Source organism: Phyllopteryx taeniolatus, chromosome 5, assembly GCF_024500385.1.
Source record: "Phyllopteryx taeniolatus isolate TA_2022b chromosome 5, UOR_Ptae_1.2, whole genome shotgun sequence".
NCBI classification, from domain to species: Eukaryota; Metazoa; Chordata; class Actinopteri; order Syngnathiformes; family Syngnathidae; genus Phyllopteryx; species Phyllopteryx taeniolatus.
The window spans coordinates 32,063,569-32,075,850 of NC_084506.1; the positions used below are offsets into that span (position 1 = coordinate 32,063,569).

At 40.8% G+C, this 12,282-nt stretch overlaps 1 protein-coding gene across 4 annotated transcripts in view; it reads left to right on the forward strand.

Annotated features, from left to right (window-relative positions):
* nup93 (nucleoporin 93) overlaps positions 1-10,260 on the forward strand; it is a 30,010-nt gene extending 19,750 nt beyond the window's left edge. For 3 of the 4 annotated variants that reach the window (XM_061774970.1, XM_061774972.1, XM_061774973.1), the window contains 14 exons: positions 82-214; positions 429-586; positions 682-847; positions 992-1,085; positions 5,320-5,511; positions 5,581-5,707; positions 5,810-5,882; positions 6,525-6,569; positions 7,161-7,277; positions 7,393-7,511; positions 7,597-7,714; positions 7,865-7,948; positions 8,033-8,161; positions 9,940-10,260. In XM_061774970.1, the coding sequence (XP_061630954.1) occupies positions 82-214; positions 429-586; positions 682-847; positions 992-1,085; positions 5,320-5,511; positions 5,581-5,707; positions 5,810-5,882; positions 6,525-6,569; positions 7,161-7,277; positions 7,393-7,511; positions 7,597-7,714; positions 7,865-7,948; positions 8,033-8,161; positions 9,940-10,050 (1,666 nt within the window). In that variant the 3' untranslated portion in view covers positions 10,051-10,260. The remainder of the gene's footprint in view (positions 1-81; positions 215-428; positions 587-681; positions 848-991; positions 1,086-5,319; positions 5,512-5,580; positions 5,708-5,809; positions 5,883-6,524; positions 6,570-7,160; positions 7,278-7,392; positions 7,512-7,596; positions 7,715-7,864; positions 7,949-8,032; positions 8,162-9,939) is intronic. The other variant, XM_061774971.1, reaches the window with a different exon arrangement.
* Positions 10,261-12,282: the final 2,022 nt, after the last annotated feature.

Consider the following 12,282-nt stretch of genomic DNA (forward strand, 5'->3'; position numbering starts at 1 on the left):
TACTTTTACTTGAGTCACATATAAAACAGAATAATATTTTACAGTTGACTAAGGTACTGTGGGTTGTCGCCTATCTTACAGTTATAAAAATTACACCATGGTGACTGTGTTCGGGAACCTTCATCAGGCCCAACTAGGAGGGGTGCCGGGAACGTACCAACTTGTCCGCAGCTTTCTCAACATCAAGTTACCAGGGCCCCTGCCTGGCATGCAGGTAACCAATGCTTTCGATGTACTGTACTATACATATTCCTATCATTGCTCAAATTCTTTGATTGTGTTTTGCAAAATTCCAAAAGAAAAAAGGATGCAACTCGAGTTTGCACCGAGGTCTGAGTTCATTTTAATCACTGGGGACGTTCTAATAAATGGGAATAGACTATCTTTGTTCCATTGTGTTAGCTGTAACATGTCTGCTCATACAACAGGATGGTGAGATAGAGGGCCACCCAGTTTGGGCTGTGATCTACTACTGTCTACGTTGTGGCGACCTGAACGCAGCCATGCACGTAATCAACCGAGTGCAGCACCAGCTAGGAGACTTCAAGACCTGGTTCCAGGAGTATGCAAACAGCCCAGACAGACGGTGAGAAGTGTGTTTTTTCTTGTTGTTTTTTCCCTCGTTTACACATGATAGAATACTCTTCTTAGTCTTCCATCTGTTTTGTCTTCACCGTTTAGCCTTTCCCCAACTTCGGAGAACAAGCTTCGTCTCCACTACCGCAGAGTGCTGAGGAACAGTGCCGATCCTTACAAGCGAGCTGTTTACTGCCTCATTGGGAAATGTGACATCAGCGATAACCATGGAGAAGTGGCAGACAAGACTGAAGACTATCTATGGTTTAAGGTAATGTATGTCTGCTTTGTCTCTTTGTTGGACTATTCGCTGCTCCCAATGCAAGGACCTTTTTAATGCAGGTATTGATCTGCTTCCTGAGTTGTTATCTACTGTCATCTAAAATTCTGGTTGCATAATTCCTTTTCCCTGCAGCTGAATCAGGTCTGTTTCGATGATGATTGCAGCAGCTCCCCTCAGGACAGACTGACCTTGCCCCAGCTACAGAAACAACTGCTGGAGGACTACGGTATGTACAGTAACTGTCACAGTTTCTCACAGAGCTACAGGTCAACTGTAAAGCTTTATTTCCTTTGCTGCAATTTTTATTTTACACTGTGATTGCAAACATAATCTTTGTTTTTGTCTGATTGCTGATGATTTGGATGGATATCATTTAGTTATAATAATATCTTAGGTCAGTATCCAATCTAAAAATGATTACAAAACCAAATGTAAATGAAATGTACTACATTGTACTACCCAACAGTACCCATAAGACTGCTGTTTGACAAGAAGCCACAAAGACCTGTGACGACGAGGCGAAGCAAATCCAGACTCCTTGGTCATTCTAAACAGGGAAAAAAAGGAGTTAATTAGTTAATGGAAAAGTGGACGAGAATCTGAAATCACTTTAAATGACTTTAAAGTAGTAACTGTAGAAACTGAGTTGCTCATCGTTTGAGACGTATCATCAGTTCCGAGTTTGTCCATTAAAGCAGCTATTTTGTGCAATATGCTTCTTGTAAGTGTAAAAATGTACACGTAAGAAGAAGAAATGGAATTGTCTTCTTTTGCATGCTATTTATATTACATATTTATATTTTCTGTATCCACAATGATGCAAATTTCCCCATTGTGGGACTCATTATTACAAATATTTATTAATATTCATAATATACTTTTAACCTGCCCATGTTCGGAAGTGACTTGTGCGGTGACGTACTAATTCATTTCCGGTTCAGACGTGGCGTCCTGTGTGGATGTGTGTTAATTGTCCTGTTATTTTGTTGGTCACTCTCTGCGAAAACGCGGTTCCAGCCAGACCTACGTTATGTTACAAGTGTATTGTTTCACCAAATCACTTATTTCGATGTTTTGCGACTGCTTGTAACGATAGCTTAGCAATTAGCATGGCTTCGCCGATCCACTCCTCGTCCTCCCTTCGTGACACTTTTGTAAGAAGCATGGTAATAAGTGTAGCTTATTTGCTACCATGGAGGTGATGATCAGTGACTTACAATGCATTGACACCGGACGCAAAGAGAACTCTCGCCTCTTGGGCTTGGCAGCCGGGGGGTGTAGTAAAATAGCCTGCACCAAGCAGCTGTTCAATGTGGAAGCGACGGTAATGTCAGATGCTGCCCCCACCCCCATCATCCAGAACAATCAGTGTTACGGCTGTAACGAGTCAACTTTCAGTGACGTTCCGTAACAATTGGCAGCTCTGCAAATTTCCAGCCCGCATGTAAATGTGCTATCTCAAGGTGGTGCGTTAGGCCACCTCTGTGTTTGCAGTAATTGGAACCACTTTGTTTTCATCCTCTGTGGTTAAAAGTCATTCCAAAATGTGGACATCCTCTCTCTACAGCAGTGTATTCCAGCAGTGGTTCCAAGTTCTCAACCATAAATATGAAGACTAGACATGAGACAACAGTATGTTCTAACTAGCGATGGTAGGGTTACAGTACGTTTAAAGTTAAAACTTGGGCTTGTAGGGTATATTACATTGGCTAAAAAAGTAAAAAAAACAACAACAACCTTACCTTTAGTATGCCATGAAGCTAGTGCAACACGTGTGTGAATCTTGTCTTAAGCACCTGTTTAAAGGCCATCTTCGCTTTTGCAGTAATTGGAACCACTTCGTTTTAGTCCTTTTTGGTTGAAAGTTATTCCAAAACTTGGACATTCTCTGTCTACAGCAGTGTATTCGAGCAATGGTCCCAAGTTTCCATCCATAGATATGAAGACTAGATACGTCATCGCCCGGTAGCAGCTTGACTCGTGCCAACGTGGCGGCCATGTCGGGGAGGTCATGAGGTTGCATGCATCTGCAAGTATATTTTCTGCGGATTGAGACGTGCCTACGTGGCAGCCATATTTGGGAGGTAATGACGTAGTGTCCATCTGCAACAAGTGTCCCTGCGAAAACATGGACAGTAACCAAACATGTTTCCGGGTGGCGCGAATTGGTTTCTGGTGCCGCAAATATGCTTTCAATCATAATTTCATTGTTTTGAGCAGAAATCTTTGCGTCAACCAAATTTTGGGGGCCGACTTAGTCATTTTTTTGTTTGTCCCCTCACGCCGGCCCTTGTTCAGAATCAGTGAAGCTTATTTTTGTTAAAATAAGTTAGTTACGCAAGTGATGTTTTTATCAAACGTGCCCAAATTGTAAAAAACACCACCTTTTTTTATGAAGTCATTGGATGTAGCCAACTATAACAAGTCATGAGCATAAATATAGTTTATTACTGAGGATAAGAGAGACCCTGTTCACCCCTGTTCTCTTAGCTGCTACTTTTAGCAAGCTTGCAGGTGACAGGCAACTTCATCTGTCAGGAACTTTTCTTACTAAACATTCCTAAACTTGTTTGAGAAGGAACTAACTACGTATCTGTGACATGAATTTTTTTTTACAGCAGGCCCTGTGTTCCACAGTTTTCTTCCCTGGCTGTCTATGCACAATGATGCTGCTGCATTCTGATAAAACTCTAGGCTGCGCTCAGTCGCCCTCATCCTCTCTCGTGTCGCCTCTCCCACCCTCTCTGCTCAGCAGAACGTGCAGCCTCAAGCCCCATTCTGTTTTCGCTCGGTGCCTCGGCTCCCTCAGTTGCCTGGCACCATGTTTCCCGTTGTCCTCCATCTTGCTCAACAGCGGGACACGAAGCCCAGAGCTTTCGCTTTCGTTCCGTTTCTGCCAGCACTCACCCGCCTCACTTGGCCTCTTCCTGGCGTTCTTTCACTGCATCCTGCTCTGTCCTCCTCTGTTATCCCTCCTTTTTGTCGTTGTTTGTCCATCACCCTCCCGCTGATTTTCTTCCCCCTTTTTTTTTACACCCCCCGCTTGTACATTTGCTCTTTCTCAAACATCCACACTCTTTATCTTTCTTCCTTTTTCCCCTCGCCACTGCTCTCTATGTCTCTCTTGCGGTCTCACTCTCTTTCTATTTCTCTCACTCTTCTCTCTCATATGCTCAGTACTTTTTGAACTAAAGCGCTGCCATTCTGAGATAAGGCTATAAAATGGCTGACACAGTCCACCCTGTTCTACTCTTCAAACTTGGAGGGAGCAAGAGGATTAGGCGTTATAATTAAAAAGTAAACTTGATGACGAAGTACCTGTGCATTAGAGAATATTTTCAAAAGTCTTCTACTTCCATGTTAGTTGTCATAGTCAAACTGTCAGAAGGTAAAATATTAGATCTCTGAAGTATAGCTCATACTGTTCATGTGGAACAAATTAGACATTCCTTTGTGTTTGGGTAAATTTAAAGCCTTGATACATTTAATTGCATTTTTTATTGTTACCATTGTGAGCTTCAATGTGCAGCTAATGGATGCACATGCAGTGTTTGATAGAAGCAGGCTGAGCGGCGACGTTCCTCTGTGCTGATTACAAGTGATATGGAAGCAGCATGCCACTTAGATTATTGTAATGTATGAAAACTGAAGCCGCCAGTGCACTCACACTACTGCCTTTTCTGTTATATACCGCATTTTTCTAGTAGCTATTTTCTATACCGGTTGTCTTCATTTGTGTCGTTGGTGAGTTGGAGCATATCCCAGCCGATTTTGGGTGAGTGGCAGGGTACACCCTGGACTGGTCGACAATCACCGAACATTTCATTTTATGTACTCTATGTACATTATTTAGTCATTGAATCATAAATGTAAGTCACTGATAGTGCAGTATTGCGGTTTACTCACCTGCCTTCCACGCAGGCAGAGTGGGTTTGATTCCCACTCGGTGTTGCTTTGAATGGGAGTGTGAGTGGTTGTCATATGTGCCCTGTTACTGATTGGCGACCAGTCCGGGATGTAGTCTGCCTTTTGCCCGAAATCAGCTTGGGTAGGAGGACAAGTGGCATAGAAAATGGATGGAATATTATTTTTCCTTGTGAATTAAAAAAATAGATGTTTTATATATGTAGATTATTTAATATAAACATGTTTTTACAAATCAAGGCCTCCAACAATAATTATGTACAATAGTCATCTGGTCCCCTTGCCGAGTCAAGTCGAGTAAATGAATGCCCCTGGCCGCTATATGAGGAAATATGACAGTTGTCATTTGTTTGTCACGTTTCAGCAAGTTAAAAGAAGCTGTAATTTAAAAAATTCAATTACATTTTTATTTTGTAATGTGAATTACAGAAGTATGTAAGACTAGGTTTTAACATGGTTGAGGAAAACAAATTTAGGTGTGTATTTAAATATGATGTTGTTTCTTTATTTTGAAAAACTCTGTTGTCATCCAACAGGGGAATCCCATTTCTCTGCGAGCCAGCAGCCCTTCCTGTATTTCCAGGTCTTATTCCTGACTGCTCAGTTTGAGGCCGCCGTGGCGTTCTTGTTTCGGGTTGAGAGACTTCGTAGTCATGCCGTACACGTGGCATTGGTGCTGTATGAGCTACGGCTGTTGCTGAAGTCCTCTGGCCAAAGTGCTCAGCTTCGTGAGTATAGGAACACACAAATGGACGAGGGAAAGACGACTTGGTTTTTAAACTGCCGTCCCTGTGCAGTGAGTCAAGAGCCCGGCGACCCTCTCACTGTGCGGCGCCTCAACTTCATCCGCCTGCTCATGCTTTACACTCGCAAATTCGAGTCCACGGATCCACGGGAAGCCCTGCAGTACTTCTACTTTTTACGGTAATTTTACTCCAATTGTTTTTTTTTTTTTTGTTTTGTTTTTTTTAAGCAATATTTTTTTTTCCCAAAATGTTTTCTAATGCTAACAATGTGTATCTGCAGAAATGAGAAGGACAGCCAGGGAGAAAACATGTTCATGCGATGTGTCAGTGAACTTGTTATTGAGAGTCGAGAGGTGAGTGACCTTATTTCTTTCCGACACCTTTTGGTCATCTAAATATGAACATACGGTACGGAAAGTATTCAGACCCCCTTAAATTTTTCATTTAAGTTCATTTTTCTCCTCATTAATGTACACACAGCAAGCCATATTGACAGAAAAAAACTAAATTGTTGAAATTTTAGCAGATTTATAATAAAAGAAAAACTGAAATATCCCACATCCATAAGTATTCCGACCCTTTGCTGTGACACTCGCATATTTAACTTGGGTGCTGTCCATTTCTTCTGATCATCCTTGATGGTTCTCCACTTTCATTGGAGTCCAGCTGTGCTTGATTATACTGATTGGACTTGATTCGGAAAGCCACACACCTGTCTGTAGCAGACCTTCCAGCTCACAGTGCATGTCAGAGCGAATGAGAATCATGCGGTCAAAGGAACTGCCTGAAGAGCTCACAGAATTGTGGCAAGGCACAATGAAAGCCCGCATGGAGTTTGCTCAAACAAAACACCTGAAGGACTCCCAAGATGCTGAGAAATGAGATTCTCTGGTCTGACGAGACCAAGATAGAACTTTTTGGCCTGAACATCCACCAGTTTTTGTATTGAGAGCAACCTCTTAATTTGCTGGGAATTTTGTGTCTGTCTATTACAGTTCGATATGTTACTGGGAAGATTGGAAAAGGATGGAAGCAGAAGGGTAAGAATTGTCTTTTAATAGTTCATCAGAATTTTTCGTTGACTCAAGTAATTGTTTTAATGAATCCACCTAAATTTAGAAATGTTCCAGTTGGTTTTTGGTCTTGATGGAGGGCTGTGCTCAGTTGAGTGCCGTTCTAGTTCTTGTTTGATGAGCCAGCATATAGCATTTACTAAAATACATGTACCTCATCAGCTCGGAACGTTTTTCTTCGAATTGAAAATGTCATTAATTTGACCGATAAACAACAGAGATGATCAAGCAATATATACAGGCACATCTTAATAAATAAGAATCAGATTTGAAAAGTGCATTTCAGTAGTTTAAGTCAAAACATGAAATTCATATGATATAGATTCATTAAAACATTTTCATAAGGCAAATTCCTACCTGAATAATGTTTTTCTTATGTCATTTTGAATGGAACTACTGCAATAAATAAGTTTTACACAATACTATAATTTCTTGCGATGTTCCTTTACAGTCAGGCGACATGTTACAAAGGTCCTCACATGGAATCACTACTCCTGGCATGATTCATTTTCCTTGTAGCTTCTAACGCCATCTGATTTGACCTCTGTCTTTCTCCAGCCCGGTGTCATTGATAAGTTTGCAGGTGACACCAGAGCTATCATTAGTAAAGTGGCCTTGGAAGCTGAGAACAAGGGTTTGTTTGAGGAAGCAGTCAAACTCTATGAGCTGGCCAAGGTGAGCACTCCTTCATCATTGCCTTGCTTTCTTCCAGAGCAGAGCTCATTTCTACTGTCCTACCGTTTACTTCTGCCTGTGTTCTCTGCGTCATCACCCTTTGGTCCTTTTGAAGAATCCAGACAAGGTGTTGGAGCTGATGAACAGGTTGTTGAGTCCTGTCATTGCTCAGGTCAGCGCTCCTCAGTCTAATAAGGAGAGGCTAAAAAACACGGCAGGGGCCATTGCGGAGAGGTCAGAACACACAGAAACACTATTTGAAAATCATTGAAGTTGATAGAAGCGATTATAGCAGATGATTATTTGTCTCCGCTTACAGGTACCGCTCTCAAGGCATTGCAGGAGACAAGTTTGTCGACAGCACTTTCTACCTGCTTCTGGATTTGATGACCTTCTTTGATGAGTACCATGCAGGTCATGTTGATCGAGCATATGATGTGAGTGCTTCCTGTCATTGTAATTGTTTTTGCTACTTATTTACGAGGAGAAGAAAATCAGTTAATTTGTTATGTTGAAGTGTCATGGTTGTCATGAGAAGCGAGATTATGTGAGGTTAATGGAATTAATATTGGCCCTGCATGTGTCAGGTGATGGAGCGTCTGAAGCTTCTACCCCTCAGCCAGGAGAGTGTGGAGGAGAGAGTGGCGGCTTTCAGGAACTTCAGTGACGAGGTGAGGATAAGTTCATGAATCAAAATAGAAACATTATTATTCAGACATAATAATTAACAATCCCCCCCCCCCCCTCCTCTTTAGGTGCGCCACAACCTGTCAGAGGTGCTGCTAGCCTCCATGAACATCCTGTTCACTCAGTACAAGCGTCTGAAGGGGGCGCCGGCAGGCACACCGGGACGAGCTCAGAGGACATTGGATGACAGAGACACGGTGAGGAGTCTTGTAACAAAACACAGTGAAAAGCCATTTTAGAGACAGTATGTGAACTGTTTAGGAAGTTGACAAAATCTTTGCACAAATAGATGTTTTTTTTTTTTTTTTTTAATTCAGGATTTTGCCAGTAACTTCAGTTTCGAGGAAACAGGCATAATTGATAGGCTTTACACGATCAGGATTTTTGGGGCCGATCAGTGAGTTTAAAAAAAAAAAAAAAACAATAACCGATCACTGATCCGATCACAAGATGGAGCATTGTGTCTATTTAAATGACTTGTTCATTAACTGTATATACTTGTGTACTGTATACTGAGTATCTTCAAAAGTATTCTCTATTCAAGTCATGTATTCTAATCAGTCAGGTCAAACCAACATTACAACATGACAGAAATAATGGGTGCTAACTTACTGTCATTAAATTACTTTATTGTAATGAAATGACTTCACACACACACCAAAACTTTAGAGCATGATTCTACATAACGTAACGCCGGCATGATTACGTACAACCGTTAGTGCTAGCAATAGCTTGCTAGGCTACATAACGTTTTGGTTCCTGCTTGCGAACGGTATTCTATTATAAGTACGATAACATACCTCAAGCAATCCTTGAATTAAAGTCCTCTCCCGAGCACCGGTGACCACCAGCACACGTTTTCCCCCATTTTGTTCTTATAATACACACGACACGAACCACTGTTGTTGTCGTCGCCATGGTAACGAGTGTATCTGGTAGCGTTTTTTCAGTTGACAAGATAAAGCTTAGTGATCGTAAAAGATCGTGCAAGATTTTATTGCAGTAGTTTTTTTTTTTGTTTTTTTTTTTTTAATTGCAGTAGTCTGACAGTGCAATCGTGAAAGACCAAATTTTCTGATCCAGGCATTTGTGTTGTCGGTCTCAAGACGTGTTGTCTGTCCCACACTGCCGACTTTTTTTTTTTTTTTTTTTTTTTTTATAAATAACTTCATTGGGCGTCAGATATTTATAGTACTACGTCAAAATACATGGGACAAGGCTAAAAATAAACTTGCTTTTGGATTCAAATACACTGTACATGATGGCGACGCGGAGTACGTCTTTTGCGGAACGGCTCGGCCGGCGCATTATAATATTAAAGCCGATCAGCATAACATGCTAATGATCGTCCGATGCCGATCAGATCGGTGTCAAGTCTAATAATTGATCACTAAGCAGGATGAATGTTTTAGTCCAGCACCCATTTTGAACTAAAAACTAAGGGTAAGTTATGTTTGATATAAATACTCTTATACTGTACTCTGAACATCTTTTAATCGATACAGCATTGTGTTAAGTGAATGGCTTGAGGATACCCAGGCCAGCAAAGTTAATATATCTGCACATTTTTAACATTTTAACTGCGACTTTAACATGATCTACCACAATCAGTATAATAGCTATTTTCTAAACTTGCTTTTGAATGTGAAAAGGTTTTGCTCGGAGTACCAGTATTGCTTTTTGTGTGTGTTGAATTATTAAGAGAGGTGTATGTACAGGTGCATCCCAATAAATTGGAATATTATGCAAAACTTACATTTATTTCAGTAGTTCAATTCATAAATTGAAGGTCATATATTTACTGCATACGGAGGGAAATATTTCATTTTATTTTTTAAATATTTGTATATTATGGCTTATAGCTAACAAAAACCCAAAATCATCATCTCATGAAAAGTCAATACTGCATAAAAACTATATATATATATAAAAAGCTCTTGTATGTTAATCTTCATTTGGTGTCTTGTGATCACAGCAGCTGCGCGGTCAAGCTCGAGCCCTGATAACCTTCGCTGGGATGATTCCCTACAACATGGCCGGAGACACCAATGCTAGACTGGTGCAAATGGAATTACTGATGAACTGAGACGTCACTACACACAATTAAAAACTACCAGGGAATGTTTTGGTGACACGAACCACAATCTCATTTGCATCATTTCATTTTGGTGAGGCAAACATTCATTGTTTGTGTATTTGTGTTTCTGTCCGTAGTTGATTTCTTTTGATCGTTTTCCCGTTGTGCTTTTTCATATTTGTACTACCAGTTATTTGGAATAAAAAAAAAAAAAAAATAGTACTTTTCAGTTGTCGTTCTATTGCATTCATATTTTTATTTAGCGTGATTTATTTAAAATGTCTTTATTTGATCACCTGCATTTTTTTAATGCAGTAAGGGTTTCTAGAAAAAGAGATTGTGAAAGCTCTGGTTATTTTTCATTTTTACCATAGCCCCGCAGGCTCAGACATGTCTACATGCACTCAGTATTGGAGACACCATATTCTATAATCTGTACTGTAAGCCTCCTTTTTATTCCCTTGGATAAGTGTTCAAATCTGTTTGAACTGTTTATAAAAAAACAAAACAACATTTGGAATTCTTCATAAAGTTGTTAAGAGGGAAGTAAAATTGGAAGATCAGAGGAATGTGCTATTCTCAGTTATAGAAAATAAATAATCGAGGCAGAATAGTGTATATTATCAATTCTTCGTTACTGGTGTAGAAAGGGCAGGTTTACAGACTTGCGGTGTTTTTTTTTTTTATTTTTATTTTTTTTATATATATATATAAATACTGTTCACTGGTAGTGTACATGGGGTGACACTGTGAATGTGCGAAGAGTAGCATTTTGACAACCATTGAAAGTTCTGCATAATAATTAGCTGATGGCCTTTATCTTGAGAAGTAACAACCCCCCCCACCCCTACCCAACGCCCCAACATCTACTCTACTATTCTGTGTGCCCCACACTCTGTGTCCTTCAGTCTGGCCTGAGAGAACACAGATGGTGGCTCATTCTGTCAGTGCTGCTCCACATACTGTACACGCGTTCGGTTCACTCACGGCCACAGACGAGCCACATTTACCTTCATACTGTTATATTTTGTCACTTAGACCAGGCCTGGATTTAGTTCTATCATTTGTGTCATGAGGTGCCATCCCGTTAAGGACAGCTCATTTCTTTCGACTGATGCAAGCATCATCCAGCAGTAACCGCGGCAGAAGATGTGTCCCTCAGGTGCGTGTGCCCCAGCTGGTGTTGTGAATCAGGCCGATGACAGACACCGCCTACAAGCCGGCTATTTCACAACACCAGGGTGGCACCGCACCACTGTCGACGAGGACTGACTGCAGAAAATTGAAAGGGTGTACAGTATTCTCAACAGGGAATGGTCTTTCTATATTTGTTGTCGTTTTGTGTATCAGAACAATAATGCGGTTGGACAAACCTAATTTGCATTGATGTGTAAACACAAAAACGTAAAAGTCTAATTTTCATGGGAGTCAATAAAGTGTTCCATTGAAGAGTGTCCTGTGTTTATTTGATATATTTAACCTTTATACAGGTAAGGCAATAGAGAACAGATTCTCTTCTGCAATGCCAACCTGGCGGCAGACAGCATAGTAAAACTAGGCAAACTTAAAGCAAATACAAATAAAGACGTATACAACAAACTATACAATGTGATGTATGTACTGTACACAAAACAGAGAGCATACACAATAATAATAATACAAAAATCATAACCAAAAGAAAATCTCCAATCGAAATACATGTGGGACACAAAGGGTTGACAAAAAGAAATTGCACTATTTGGGGTAGGCCTATTATTTGTCAATGTTGTGAAATAGAGCTCACAAAAAAAAACAACTCTTGTGTTTTTATATTTAAGGCACATGACGAAGAAGAAGAATCATCTTTTATTGTCATGAACATGCATGCACACGAAATTTGTTCTCTGCGTTTAACACATACACGTTAGTGGAACACACTGGAGCAGGGGGCAGCTGAAGCGCCCGGGGAGCATTTCGGGGTATCAGTGTCTTGCTCAAGGACACCACAGCCGTGAGTCCGGGGGATGTTGGCAGATGGTCCAGTCGGGGTTTTGAACCTAGGTCCCCCACGGTGGCAGGCGACGATCTTAATCATTGGGCCACGGCTGCACAATGGAGGATGATGCTTCAGTATTTCAGGCTTTAGCTTCCACCATTGATGACCTGCAAAAGCTGTCTCGTCAATCACTAGTGCTCTATTACCCACAACCTCTTCTGCTCCTGTCACAAACAGATGGAAGACAAGGAGTGATGGTGTCTGGG